Source organism: Siphateles boraxobius, unplaced genomic scaffold (genome assembly GCF_051911475.1).
Source record: "Siphateles boraxobius isolate OS27281-9 unplaced genomic scaffold, OSU_SipBor_1 91, whole genome shotgun sequence".
Classification (NCBI taxonomy): Eukaryota; Metazoa; Chordata; class Actinopteri; order Cypriniformes; family Leuciscidae; genus Siphateles; species Siphateles boraxobius.
This window is the reverse complement of record NW_027509221.1, coordinates 526,227-542,420: the sequence shown is the minus strand read 5'-3', so window position 1 is coordinate 542,420 and position 16,194 is coordinate 526,227. Positions and strand designations below refer to the sequence as shown.

The following is a 16,194-nucleotide window of genomic DNA, read 5'->3' as shown; positions in this document are numbered from 1 at the left end:
CCCCTGGGGCTGTCTGAACCTCCCGCGGCAGCGTCAGAGAGTTCCATTTCTGAGGGAAACTGCTGTGTTCCAGAAGCAAACTCTCTGGGTGTGGCAAAACCTGCTTCAGAAAAGGTCAAACCATCAGTGATGGACATGCAACCTCCAGGTACTCCAATGCAGTCACAATCTTTGACTGCACCGGCCCGACTGTCATTGAGATCTGTGTCAAAGCCAAGTTATTTGAAGGATTATGATATATTATATATGTGCCTTGAACTTTGGTGTTGATTGTTACGCAGTTCCAGAATTTAATAGAAATGACTGACACATGTTTCATTGAAGTTGTGCATGGAGATGTATGTTTTTCACGAGAAGTGTATTCTGATGAGATGTTAGTTTCCAGGAAGAAGGCAATAGCTTATGGGGGAGGAATGTTGTAGATGGGGAAGGTTATATTTGTCATATTTGGATTGTCCCTTAGGTGGAAGTATTAGTTCAGCTAAAACAATGTAGTGAGTAGCACAGGGCGGGGCTGGGTTAATAGTGTTTTTGTAGCCTGTCATGTTCATGCGTGGCTCATCCAAGTGTTCAGTAAAAACTCTAGATAAACGCTACCTCGTTGTCCGTCTTCCTTTACTAGTACCCAGGATACTACAGTCACATTCTTTCACAGGAGCGCTAACAAAGTTTTCAAAGAAAAACAAATACTACTGAACTTGCCCTGTCGCAATTTTTCCATTCTTCATTGATTTGTTGGTCTAGGTCATTGTCTTCTGGGTACTAGAATAATTAATTGTGTCATTGCGTTTATGATTAATATTATTATTCATATTTGATTTGAAGAACACGATTAAATATATGCACATGCACAGTGCTGGTTCATGTTTAGAGTACTAGAGTATATGAAATATGTCTATAAAAACACGCTTACTCATCGCGGTGCTCCATGCAGAAAGGGGATCGCTGTAATGCGATCTCACGCGTAATACACCGCATTGATTGGGTTAAAAGAGCTCTTTCTCATGAATAAATGCAGAGAAACGGTTGACGTCAGCTCGTTAATCCTCTACTGGAGCCCTGGCAGCCAATCACCACTCCGGATATCATCTTGTCAGATTTCGTGACGTTGCTCCGACTTTGCTTTTCGAACCGGAAGACGTAAATTACTCTCAAAAAATGCAAAAATAACAAATTTACACCCGTAAATAAACTTAATGAGTACTTTTAGTGTTTTTCATGATGTGCAGTCTGTAAATATCTGTTCAAATAATAAGAAATGTGTTTTGGGTTTTCATGACTCTTTAAAGATATGCAAATCTAAAAGAGAAGCTGCATGTTGTATCTGTTGGCATCTGTGCTGTTGGATCTGCTTGGGGATCCGCCTATGCACCACTGGCTACAGAAGTCAGTGCTATCAGTGCTATCACTGCAGACAGGGCACGGGAAGAAGTTGGAAGAAGTTTTTCACATAGCAGCAAAATACACCTAAAATACTTTGACATTTTTGGTCATACAGACTTAAGAAATATGAAAAAATAAACTGTTAAATGTCTACTTTTTTATGTGTCCACTTACAATCGAAATAAAACATTATACTTTTGTAAAAATAAAGAAAATAAACAGGGTGTGCTTTCTGTCTCTCCATCACAATGAGCTTTTTTTCTGGAGCACGTCTCTACACTTAAACAAAACTCAGCGAATACTATTCACCCAGACATGAGCAATATATCTTTATAATCATTTAAGTGTGTACTTTTAAAAGCAGCAGCCAGACTCCAGAACAGGACTTGTTTACCAAGTCGAGCCATCCTACTACTGCAGAGTTATAATTATTGCATATATTATATAATATATGAGCTATAATTATTTTGTATATTGAGGATACGTGTGAGTTTGTGTACATATTCGTCTAGTTTAATCTCTTTGATTTATTTGTTGTTTTCACCTGGCGGGTGTTGTTTGTGTTTCCGAGTCTGCTAGTTCTGTCATGCAGTTTGTTAGGATGCTTTCGATGGTGCAGCAGTAAAAGACTGTCAAGAGTCATCCTTGTTTAACCCAATGCACTTCAGAGTTTCAGTGAGTGAAACACAGTTTTGATCACCAGGTAGTTTTTAGATGCACAGATAAAGTTTAGATGAATGGCATCTACCTAACTATAATTTGTAAGGCGCTTACATGTAAAAAGGGGAGTATCGCCCAAATCTACATTCATATAACACTGTACTGAGATTTCTTCATCAGAAACAGGTTAAAGGAGAAACTCATTTTTTTGTCAGTTAAAAAAATGAACTAGATTTATCACAAATGTTTTTCTATGATTAATCGTGATTAAAAACACTTACGTTTTTATACTTTTATAATGTAATAATTTCACAGTTAACCTCAAAATTAATGTAGAGGCAACATAAAGACTTTTATTTTAAATGCTTGTTAAATGGCATCTTTTTATGAATGAAGGCCAGTATCACTGATACTAATACAGCTACTGATGTCTCTAGGAAAACTATTTTCCCACAATTTTAAACATTAATTATAGTTATTCAATATTACAGTGTATTGAAAGCTATCACATTTTTTAATACATTTATTAGGCTTCAAAAAATATAACTTTTAATTTAAAGCTGCAGTGCATAACTTTTTTTGGGTTAAAAATGATCCAAAATAAATTTGAGCAAGTACATCACCAGCCAGTGTTCAAAACTCTCTGCTCGCTGTAGCTCGATTCACAACGGTAAGCTTTAATAATGTTTATAATTCCAGTGGCACTGGTGGATTTCCACGGGAAATTCGAGCATGTCTTTCCGTCATTACGTCACATCTGTGGCACAACCCACGTAAAGTTGATCATTCCGCAAATACCTGCAATTGCAGCGACAAAGAGGAAAAACTACGGACTGCAGCTTTAAGTGAACTTAAAACAATCCTCACATAATATACTGATACTCACCAGAGTTGTTTGATGGATTTGTAAAAGGCACGAGCAAAATAAATAAAGAGCGCACTGATGACACGCTAACAGGCTAGCGAATTTATAGCATGTTATGCTAGCAACGATTTAGATTGAAGCTACCGATGTAAGGTTAATATGTGATGTTGAATACCGTAAGTTATATTTAGCAGTATAAACAACAGGAAATGATAGTAAATAATGATTCAAAACAGAAAGATACACAAAGCGTACAGACGCAAACCAACCCAGCAGCCGCAGACAGGAGCAATCGAGCAATCCGTGCGACATGTGACTGGTTTCGTGATCCAGGGTCACATTTAATCTGGGAATTTTTCTCAGTATGAGCATTTCTGTGAAATGTAGACATCTTATTAAAAAGATCATCCTAGGCAGTTAATAATTACAAATATCTATTTTCTGACTAGTTCTTAACTGTAATGCATTCTTAATATCAGCCAGATAATTATGGCTAGTGAAGAAAGACTTTAATAAAATAGTTTGGTAAAGACACACACAATCTGCTCACACACAGCAGAATAATGGATTATTGATCACGCAGAAATCATGATAGTGAGTTCAGAACACAAAGTACTACCAGATTATATATTTAGAATCATATTTAGAGCAAACACATTAATTTAGGACAGGGCCTAAAGCTTACATATACTAAAATGAAATAAATCTGTCAGTTTTATTCTTTAAAAATTATAATTTATACCAGAAACACACACACAGATGTTTATGATAAAGAATGAGTTATTTGTTTTCTGACAGAACAAGATTCTTCAGTCTTCAGATTCCCAGTGCGTCTTCAGTCACATGACCTCCCAACAGGAGGTTCCCGTCACACACACACTGAGACAGGCCTTCTGCTGAAACACACACACACACGTCCAAACTCAATCAGCACTCTACGAAAACATGTACAGCACTGACTTACACAGAATCTTTGAAGAGTAGTTTAACTGCTGTTTTCTGGCAACATTGAGCACTGAATGAACGAACGAACGAACAAACGAATGTTGTCTCACGTTTCTGAGAGCGGATCCACGCCGACGCCTTCATGGCCACAAACTGCCACTCAACCTGGTCCTCTGATCTACAGGTGTGTAACCAGATCAGAGCCAGAACCGTGGCCCACACTGACCCGTCCACCTGGAACACACAACCACACGTCACACACACACACCGAACCAATCATGACGTATCTGAGGATATGACATCATATGCCCCACCTGTGCTGGTCTGTGATTGGCCAGCTCGTCCTCAGTCTTCCCAAACACATCAGCGAGTGCAGTGTTGAGTTCCCAGTGCCCCGAGGCCTTCTGGAGAGAGACCAGCTGGAGCAACGGGTCCGCCTGGGGCGCGGGCTCTGATGAACACACACACACACACACACACAGACACACACACACAGTTAAAGGCTCTGATGAACACACACACACACACAGTTTAGGGCTCTGATGAACACACACACACACACACAGTTTAGGGCTCTGATGAACACACACACACAAACACACACACACACACACACACACACACACACACACACACACACACACACACACACACACACACACACAGTTTAGGGATCTGATGAACACACACACACACACACACACACACAGTTTAGGGATCTGATGAACACACACACACACACACACACAGTTTAGGGATCTGATGAACACACACACACACACACACACACACAGTTTAGGGTTCTGATGAACACACACACACACACACACACACACACACACACACACAGTTTAGGGTTCTGATGAACACACACACACACAGTTTAGGGCTCTGATGAACACACACACACACAGTTTAGGGCTCTGATGAACACACACACACAGTTTAGGCTTCTGATGAACACACACACACACACACAGTTTAGGGCTCTGATGAACACACACACACACACACAGTTTAGGGCTCTGATGAACACACACACACACAGTTTAGGGCTCTGATGAACACACACACACACAGTTTAGGGCTCTGATGAACACACACACACAGTTTAGGCTTCTGATGAACACACACACACACACACACACACAGTTTAGGGCTCTGATGAACACACACACACACACACAGTTTAGGGCTCTGATGAACACACACACACACAGTTTAGGCTTCTGATGAACACACACACACACACACACACACACACACACAGTTTAGGGCTCTGATGAACACACACACACAGTTTAGGGCTCTGATGAACACACACACACACACAGTTTAGGGCTCTGATGAACACACACACACACAGTTTAGGGCTCTGATGAACACACACACACACACACACACACACACACACAAACACACACACACAGTTTAGGGCTCTGATGAACACACACACACAGTTTAGGGCTCTGATGAACACACACACACAGTTTAGGGCTCTGATGAACACACACACACACACACACACACACACACACACACACACACACACACACACACAGTTTAGGGCTCTGATGAACACACACACAGTTTAGGGCTCTGATGAACACACACACACACACACACACACACACACACACACACACAGTTTAGGGCTCTGATGAACACACACACACACACACACACAGTTTAGGGCTCTGATGAACACACACACACACACACACACACACACACACACACAGTTTAGGGCTCTGATGAACACACACACACACACACACACAGTTTAGGGCTCTGATGAACACACACACACACACAGTTTAGGGCTCTGATGAACACACACACACACACACACAGTTTAGGGCACTGATGAACACACACACACACACACACACACAGTTTTGGGCTCTGATGAACACACACACACACACAGTTTAGGGCTCTGATGAACACACACACAGTTTAGGGCTCTGATGAACACACACACACACACACACACACACACAGTTTAGGGCTCTGATGAACACACACACACACAGTTTAGGGCTCTGATGAACACACACACACACACACAGTTTAGGGCTCTGATGAACACACACACAGTTTAGGGCTCTGATGAACACACACACACACACACACACACACACACACAGTTTAGGGCTCTGATAAACACACACACACAGTTTAGGGCTCTGATGAACACACACACAGTTTAGGGCTCTGATGAACACACACACACACACACACACACACACAGTTTAGGGCTCTGATAAACACACACACACAGTTTAGGGCTCTGATGAACACACACACAGTTTAGGGCTCTGATGAACACACACACACAGTTTAGGGCTCTGATGAACACACACACACACACACACACACACACACACACACAGTTTAGGGCTCTGATGAACACACACACACACACAGTTTAGGGCTCTGATGAACACACACACACACACACAGTTTAGGGCTCTGATGAACACACACACACACACACACACAGTTTAGGGCTCTGATGAACACACACACACACACACAGTTTAGGGCTCTGATGAACACACACACAGTTTAGGGCTCTGATGAACACACACACACACACACACACACACAGTTTAGGGCTCTGATGAACACACACACACACAGTTTAGGGCTCTGATGAACACACACACACACACACAGTTTAGGGCTCTGATGAACACACACACAGTTTAGGGCTCTGATGAACACACACACACACAGTTTAGGGCTCTGATAAACACACACACACAGTTTAGGGCTCTGATGAACACACACACAGTTTAGGGCTCTGATGAACACACACACACACACACACACACACACAGTTTAGGGCTCTGATAAACACACACACACAGTTTAGGGCTCTGATGAACACACACACAGTTTAGGGCTCTGATGAACACACACACACAGTTTAGGGCTCTGATGAACACACACACACACACACACACACACACACACACACACACACACACACACACACACACACACACACACACACACACAGTTTAGGGCTCTAATGAACACACACACACACACACAGTTTAGGGCTCTGATGAACACACACACACACACACACACACACACACACACACACACACACACACACACAGTTTAGGGCTCTGATGAACACACACACACACACACACACACAGACACACACACACACACACACACACACACACACACACACACACACATACACACACACACACACACACACACAGTTTAGGGCTCTGATGATGCACATACTGAGTTTATCAGTAAATCAGAAAATGAAATGAAATTCTATTATATCTAAGCCTTATTCAGACAGGATTTGTTTTCCGGATCGATGCCAGTAATGTCTGCAGGAGACACTGTGATGATGACATCATCCTCCACATGCAGTGATGTCAAAAATCCACTGGCGTAAGACACGCGCACAATAGAAAAGCTGTACTGCTAATAGACCCCTTTTCAGTTGGTAAACATGGTGACGTTTTTTTGTGGGCGGAGCTTAGGTGGAGGCAGAACGATCCCTCTGGCCGCTTCCCTAACGCTAGTTTGCAAGTTTTGTTAGCTTGTTTTTTAACAATGACTGGAGAAAATCGGATTTTATCTTAATGTGCAAGGTCACTCACTGTCCAGGACCGCGATTGTTATTTGCAAAAGCTAATTTTAACGGACGGAACCAGATAGGCCGACCCGTACACGCTCACTCAATGGATGGAGGATCTGACAGGATTAACGTTAACGCTAGGCTACCTCCGGTTGAGTGGCCTGACTTCTACATCTATCAGCGTAAAGAGAAACTGAGGGCATATAAATCGTTAGATGCCTATAACTATGTGATGAATGGTCATGTACAAGACTTGTGTGGTACGATCCGCAGTTCTGCCTAGCCAGCGCCAAGAAGACCACAATGCAAAGAGTGACATTACGGTGCAATTTTAATGATGTGAATATTTTTCTAGAAATAAAAATTCCAGATACAGCATATTCATTTTTCATTGATTCTTGCACCCAACAACACAACAAGATGACATTTAATAATAATAATAATAATAATTGAAGCTCCGTATTATGTAGCCGAATCTGTGCTGGTTTGTGTTGGCCGCCTGCAGTTTTCCCTTTGTTTTGCCTCCAGCTAACGCAGTGACGTAACTGTGACGTCGGCTCGAAATTGGTCTATATAATCGAACCCTTACTGTAGAAATGTGTGAGGATAAAAGTATGATGCTATAAATACTTTATGAGCACTGTGTCAGGACTTGAGTTGGATCATTGCTCTTCCTGCTTTGTCTCTTGGTTCTGTTTCCCTTTATATTTCCACAGCTTGTAATCAGTGCTACTGCACCTCTCTCACCCGTTTCTTAGGGTGTACTCACACTAGCCAGTTTGAACCGTGCCCGAGTGCGTATGACCACCAAAGCGCGGTTCGTTTGACTAGTGTGAGTGCTCCGAACCGTGCCCGGGAGCGGCTCGATTAGCCGGCCTTGGCCCGCTTGGAAGAGGTGGGCCAGAGCACGGTTCAGTCGGACTCGGGCGCGGTTCGCATGCAGTGTGTGAGCGCTACCCGTGCTGGAGCACGGAACAGGACGCGTGATGTACGGGAACTGTAGTCCGTAATCAAAGCTGCAAAGTCCTTTCTGCACTTCAGCTGGTACCTTGCAAACCTCCTCATACGAGCAGCACGATTACGTGAAAATTTTCGCGCCACTAAGGCGACACATCTGTCTAACAACAGGCTGTGAGAGGGCTGTGGACCACCGTGGACCAAACGACACAAAATTATCCACAAAGAAAACAGAGTGATGGACTCCATTGTGTTCAGAGAGGGCCGCTCTTCTTGTTTATCCCGCAACCGTCGCACCATAATGACGTAAGCGTGCTCCGGCACGAATGCCGAAACCCTATGTGAGTGCAGGCCAGAGGGGGAGTGGGGAGGGGCTCGTACTCGGCAATCGTACTCGGGCCCGGTTCATGGCAACCGTGCCTAGTGTGAGTACACCCTTATTTTCCCGCACTCTGTTTCCTGGGCAACCATTGTAATTAGTGATCTTGCACACCTCTCTCACCTGATTCCCCTCTTGTTTGAGTTCTAACACTATTTATAGATCCCTTCTTTATCTGCCTTCTCTGCCAGGGTGTTTTGACAATTTTTCTGTAATTCTCCAGCCACTCAAATATTGTTATATTTTGCCTTGTGAAGTTCTTTGATCCTGTTTTGTTTCTCCTGGTCCTGTCCAGGCCTGCAGCTTAGTTCTCCCCAACCATTTTGGATTGCCTCTGTTATTGGACCTTTGCCTGTACCTGGGTTGTTCTCTGATTCTCCGGAATCATCTCTTCTCCGTATGCTCGGTGCCTCGGCTGCCTGATTAAATATTGTTTCCTTTTACTTTAATTTTTGTCCAATAAACACTGTTGGAACTGATCTGCTCTTGGGTTCTCTTTTTTTCGTCCAGTTGTTTCATACTATACATAATAATGTGCTTCTCTTTTTCATCTCCTGGCACTTGAATTAAGTGAAGAGAACAACTGTCCATTTATAATCTTCTGTACTTCCTGCTCAGCTACTGTTCGGACGCTCTCGCTTACTGCTCCGCGCTTTGCTCTATCGCTTTTATATTTCTATATTTTATCTCCTTTTATCATTTGCTAAAAGAAATGGAAAACAGTTATATGAAATAAAACTACATCATAAGTAAACAACCTTACACAACTAAAGCACTTCATACTTGATACTTGATACTTCCTGCTCAGCTACTGTTCGGACGCTCTCGCTTACTGCTCCGAGCTTTGCTCTATCGCTTTTATATTTCTATATTTTATCTCCTTTTATCACCTAATTTTAACTTCAGCAAATCAGCACAGTGCTCAAACGTTTGGATTACTACAAAAAAAAAAAGCAGAACTATTTTATTCAACCAGCCTCCCACTGAAAGCTTACATTCCGGGGAAGAGAAAACAAAACTGCCTACATTCATAAGGATAAGAAAATGCCTCCTCTGGAATCTACTTGCTGCTCCAACTGCCACAGACTTTTACAAAGGATTGCAATTCTTGAAACAAAGTTAATTGCGGGACCACCAAACCAGACGGAACACACAACAGAGCTTCGTCATGGACGCCCTCAGCATACAGCCGGTGAGTCCCATGAATCTAGTGCTTCTCGACAGGCCATATTGAGTGTAGAGAAACAAGCCGATCGTTTTACTAATCGATGGCACAAACAGGGTGCGAGACCCAAAGGCACTCGAGACATCAGATTGTCACGAGCATCACATATTACTGCAGTAGCATCCTCTGCCCCAGATACGGCTCTGACAAGGACTGCAAACACTGGTCTCCTACCACCGCCTATACATCTTGAGAACAGATTTGAAGTATTAATGAATGAGGAATCCCCAAATTTGATGAATGTGATCACACACAGACAGAATCAGCCAGTAGCTAACACTGATGCTAACTGGGGCTCAAGGTCGAGCAGACAGCGGCACTCAGCTCACAGTGCATCCGAGCCCAGGACTCTGATAGTGGGCGACTCCGTAATCAGAAACATTAATAGCAGGGATACAACAACGTGCTGCCTTCCACAAGCAACAACATCTGATGTAAACAGGGAACTTCAGAACATTCTGATGAAACATAAGACTGCAAATCGACTCATCATTCATGTGGGGAAGAATGATATTCATAAAGAGCAGTCGGAACTTCTTAAAAAGGATTTCAATGAACTTTTTGAAACACTTAAAAGACTGAAAGTTCAAACATTCATCAGTGGACCACTCCCAGCAAGAGGAACAAACAGGTTTTCACGGTTGCTTGGGCTTAATACATGGCTGCAAAAAACCTGCAATATAAAAGGAGTGAACTTAATTGACAACTTCAATCTTTTCTGGAGTCAGAGGCAACTGTTTCAACAGGATGGCCACCACCCAAACAAACTTGGTTCAAGAGTGCTAAAGGACAATATCTACTTCTCCCTCCGTCATCCTTCTGCAATGTGTGCCAATCCACTCAACCTGAATGGCACACACACACCTGGATACAGTATGAATGACCACAGGATTTCACTTCAGCCCCTGAATGGACATGCGGTTGACACATCACACAAGGACAGTGATAACACCACCCAGCCACAACAACCTCTGCTCACGGACACAATCTCAGCTGAGCCCTGCCCACAGAGCTCACCACAGACAGACTGTGACATACCAGCACTGCTCCAATATACAGCACCCAAGGACGACTTTCTGGAAAACAGCCAGGGATACCAGGACAGCATATTACAGCCTCCAATAACACCAGAGCAAAAATCACTCTCACTGGAAACATTATCACTCTCTCCAGCATCTCCACTTCTGTGCTTCTCAGAGAAAATGGAACAACTGGTGCACGCTGGAACTAGACTATCCCACTCTTTTGCTGCGAGCCCCCAGATACCAACCAAAAAACGCCAGGCCCCACAACCACCAAAGCCTGCGGGCCCAGCTCGCCCTCCCCCTCCTCCTGTGAGAGCTCTTCGGCCTCTGCCACAGCGCCAGGGCCCACACCCTCCTCCAGCGGCTCGAGGTGAACCAAAAACAACTGATACCAGCTCTCAGTGATATGTGTCGGGTCCCCGCTATGATAACAATAACTTTCTCAAATGTTTACAGAACAAGCGGGAACCCAGTGTGCCTGTATCTTTTTCTATTGCTGTTCAATTACATGATAGAAAGTCTAAGGCCTTCAAAAGCCGTACAGCAAACCCATCTAATCTGGTGCCTATTACACAACATACCAAGATTGCTGTGGGGACAAAAAGTAAGACTGTTAAGTTAGCACTTTTAAACATCCGCTCACTTAAAAATAAATCACTTTTAGTCAATGACTTAATAACCACATACAACCTGGATTTTATGTTGCTAAATGAAACTTGGCTAGAAGAAAGTTGCAGTGCAACAGTCCTCATTGAAACAGCCCCTCCTAACTTTACTTTTATGAGTGTCTGCAGAGCTGTCAGAAGAGGCGGAGGTTTAGCTGCTCTTTATAAAGATGTCTATCAATGTAAGCAAATATCATTTGGGAATTACCCGTCTTTCGAATATCTGGGTATTGTGTTAAAAGGTGCTCCACGCATTTTACTTATCATTGTTTACAGGCCTCCAAAATACTCTCCAGCTTTTGCTGAGAACTTAACAGAACTGTTATCAACAATTTCCTCAGAGTTTGACTGCTTTTCCATTGCTGGAGATTTTAACATTCACATAGATAATGCAGAAAACAATATGGCAAAAGAAATCAAAACTGTTTTAAAAACTTTTGATCTGACTCAGCATGTACATGGAGCCACACATAATCGTGGACACACTCTAGATTTACTTATCAGTAAGGGTCTAAACATTTCATCAATTGTTATTAAGGATGTAGCACTGTCTGATCATTTTTGTATTTTCTTTGATATATTGATCTCTCCTGCCATTGAAGCTAGATCTGTGTCTGTCAAGAAGAGATGCTTAAATGAGAACACTAGTGTACTATTTATGAAGGCTATATCTTTAACACCAAGCTTATCTGCTGACTCTGTTGATTTTCTCCTTGATTCTTTTAACTCAAAAGTTAAGAGTGTAATTGATGATATTGCTCCTGTGAAAGTCAGGAAGAAGAGTGGCAGACAAAAAGCACCTTGGAGAAACTCAACAGCAGTGCAAAATATGAAAAGACAATGCAGAAAAGCAGAGCGCATGTGGCGGAAGACAAAACTTGTAGTCCATTATAACATCTACAAAGACAGCATCCATGCTTTCAATAAGGAACTAAGCAAAGCTAGACAGACTTTTTTCTCGAATATTATAAACAGCAATATAAACAACACGCGCACTCTTTTTGCTACTGTAGAGAGACTGACAAACCCCCCAAGCCAGATTCCCAGTGAAATGCTCTCAGTGAGAAAGTGCAGTGAGTTTGCTTCTTTCTTCTCTGAGAAAATCAATAATATCAGAAAGGTGATCAGCTCATCCTTGAGTTGCGCTGGGGTCAGGCAGATCAGACAACAGCACGAGAAAGTAGCCACTATGTCTGATTTCGAAGAAATTGATGGCAAAATTTTGGAAGAAACCGTACAGCAACTAAAAACATCAACCTGCGCCCTTGATGCACTTCCCACATCTTTTTTCAAAAATGTGTTACACAGCTTAGAAGCAGATCTCCTAGAAGTGGTAAATGCCTCACTTCTCTCTGGGAGTTTTCCGACCTCCCTGAAAACTGCTGTTGTCAAGCCCCTCCTGAAAAAGAGCAATCTGGATAAGACCATATTAAACAACTATAGACCGATCTGAAATCTTCCTTTCATAGGCAAGATCATTGAAAAAGTTGTCTTCAATCAGCTGAACAAATTCTTAAGCTCGAATGGATACTTTGACCATTTTCAATCTGGTTTCCGACCGCACCACAGTACAGAGACCGCGCTCATAAAGATAATAAATGATATTCGCTTAAATACTGATACAGGCAAATTATCAGTGCTGGTACTACTCGACCTCAGTGCTGCATTTGACACTGTCGATCACAAAATACTTCTTGACAGGCTGGAAAACTGGGTCGGGCTTTCTGGGATAGTCCTAAAATGGTTCAGGTCATACTTAGGAGGCAGAGGTTATTATGTGAGTATAGGAGACCATAAGTCTGAGTGGACATCCATGACATGCGGAGTCCCTCAAGGCTCAATTCTTGCGCCACTCCTATTCAACCTGTACATGCTCCCAATGAGCCAAATAATGAGAAAGAACCAAATCGCTTACCATAGCTATGCAGACGACACACAGCTCTACTTATCCCTATCGCCTAACGATTACAGCCCCATTGACTCCCTTTGCCAATGCATTGATGAAGTAAACAATTGGATGTGCCAAAACTTTCTTCAGTTAAACAAAGACAAAACTGAAGTAATTGCGTTTGGAAACAAAGATGAAGTTCTCAAGGTGAATGCATACCTTCAGTCTAGGGGTCAAACAACTAAAAATCAAGTCAGGAATCTGGGTGTGTCTCTGGAGTCAGACCTTAGTTTCAGTAGTCATGTCAAAGCAATAACTAAATCAGCATATTATCACCTGAAAAATATTGCAAGAATTAGATGCTTTGTTTCCAGTCAAGACTTAGAAAAACTTGTGCATGCTTTCATCACCAGTAGGGTGGATTATTGTAATGGACTTCTCACTGGCCTTCCCAAAAAGACCATAAGACAGTTGCAGCTCATACAGAACGCTGCTGCTAGGATTCTGAGCAGAACCAGAAAATATGAACACATCACACCAGTCCTCAGGTCTTTACACTGGCTGCCAGTTACATTTAGGATTGATTTTAAAGTATTATTACTGGTATATAAATCATTCAATGGCCTAGGACCTCAATACATTGCAGATATGCTCAGTGAATATAAACCCAACAGATCACTCAGATCATTAGGATCACATCGGCTAGAAATACCAAGGGTTCACTCTAAGCATGGCGAGTCTGCTTTTAGCTACTATGCCAGCCGCATCTGGAACCAGCTTCCAGAAGAGATCAGATGTGCTCCTACAGTAGTCACATTCAAATCCAGACTCAAAACACATCTGTTTAGCTGTGCATTTACTGAATGAGCACTGTGCCACTGTTCGTCCGACTGTTTGCACTGTATTTTATTTTATGTTTTAATTATTCTGATTTCTGTATTTTATCTTTTATTCTAAACTGTTTTAATTATTCTGATTTCTTTTGATTATTTTAATTTCTTCTATGTAAAGCACTTTGAATTACCATTGTGTATGAAATGTGCTATATAAATAAACTTGCCTTGCCTTGCCTTGCCTCTGTCAAGCTAATTAATACTAGAATTATCTACATGCAATGTTTTATCACTATTTAAAGTTTTAGAGCAAATGCAAAAAAATGCTTGAAAAATATGCATGTCTATAAGCAGATAATAAATGTTCTCGCTGCAGCATGTCCTTCATTTGTTGAGCATTTCTTTGTCTTACAATTGACAACATCCATATTAATATCTGAGATATTTAAGCATATTTAAACATTCAAGAGTGCAACACCAGGAAACTTTGATTATTATTAACTCTAGTTACTGTTTAGGACAATTAATACAAGAAATGTTGAATCTTGACAGACACTGAATGAGAAAAACGACTGATGAGATTAAAATCCAAGAGCAGCGGCTTCTCGGCTACCAGTGAGAGAAAAAACATAATAATAAAAACAATTCAGGAATCGCAGTGCAGAGATTAAACGGGACCATCTGAGGGTTCGGATTGGAGAAGTGAAACTCACCGGTTCAGGAAAGAGGAAGCATGTGCCAGAGACAGAAGACAAGCCGGCTTGCTAACTAGATTAAACACAAAAACAGACTCACCTCTCCGAAACTCTCTCTGGCTAATGTCCACTCGCTAAGCAACAACTGGACTTACTGTGACTCTAAATGTACAATTACAAGTACATGAGAAACTGTAGCTAACAGAGACATGTCTGATACAGTACCAGATCGAGGAGCTGCTCTTCCTCTGAGCCGACCGCAATAACCAACTGTTGTTTACATGAAACCACACTAGTGCACTAACTGTAGTTTACATGAACACACACTAGTACACCTACTGTTGTTTACATGAACACACACTAGTACACTTACTGTTGTTTACATGAACACACACTAGTACACTTACTGTTGTTTACATGAAAACACTAGTGCACTAACTGTTGTTTACATGAACACACACTGGTGCACTAACTGCTGTTTACATGAACACACACTAGTGCACTGACTGCTGTTTACATGAACACACACTGGTGCACTAACTGTTGTTTACATGAACACACACTGGTTCACTGACTGTTGTTTACATGAACACACACTAGTACACTTACTGTTGTTTACATGAACACACTAGTGCACTAACTGTTGTTTACATGAACACACTGGTGCACTAACTGCTGTTTACATGAACACACACTGGTGCACTAACTGCTGTTTACATAAACACACTGGTGCACTAACTGTTGTTTACATGAACACACACTGGTGCACTAACTGTTGTTTACATGAACACACACTGGTGCACTAACTGTTGTTTACATGAACACACACTGGTGCACTAACTGCTGTTTACATGAACACACACTGGTGCACTAACTACTGTTTACATGAACACACACTGGTGCACTAACCACTGTTTACATGAACACACACTGGTGCACTAACTGTTGTTTACATGAACACACACTGGTGCACTAACTGTTGTTTACATGAACACACACTGGTGCACTAACTGCTGTTTACATAAACACACTGGTGCACTAACTGTTGTTTA

The 16,194-nt window shown here is 42.0% G+C and overlaps 1 protein-coding gene across 3 annotated transcripts in view; it reads right to left on the bottom strand.

Moving 5' to 3' along the window:
* Positions 1–3,402: 3,402 nt before the first annotated feature.
* The window catches only part of LOC143733140 (von Willebrand factor A domain-containing protein 5A-like), a 97,562-nt gene continuing 84,770 nt past the window's right edge, over positions 3,403–16,194 (bottom strand). For 2 of the 3 annotated variants that reach the window (XM_077224715.1, XM_077224716.1), the window contains exons 20-22: positions 4,168–4,304; positions 3,964–4,087; positions 3,403–3,801 (exon numbers count right to left, since the gene is read on the bottom strand). In XM_077224715.1, coding sequence (XP_077080830.1) covers positions 3,725–3,801; positions 3,964–4,087; positions 4,168–4,304 — 338 coding nt within the window. In that variant the 3' untranslated portion in view covers positions 3,403–3,724. Of the gene's footprint in view, positions 3,805–3,963; positions 4,088–4,167; positions 4,305–16,194 lie in introns of all 3 variants that reach the window. The other variant, XM_077224714.1, reaches the window with a different exon arrangement.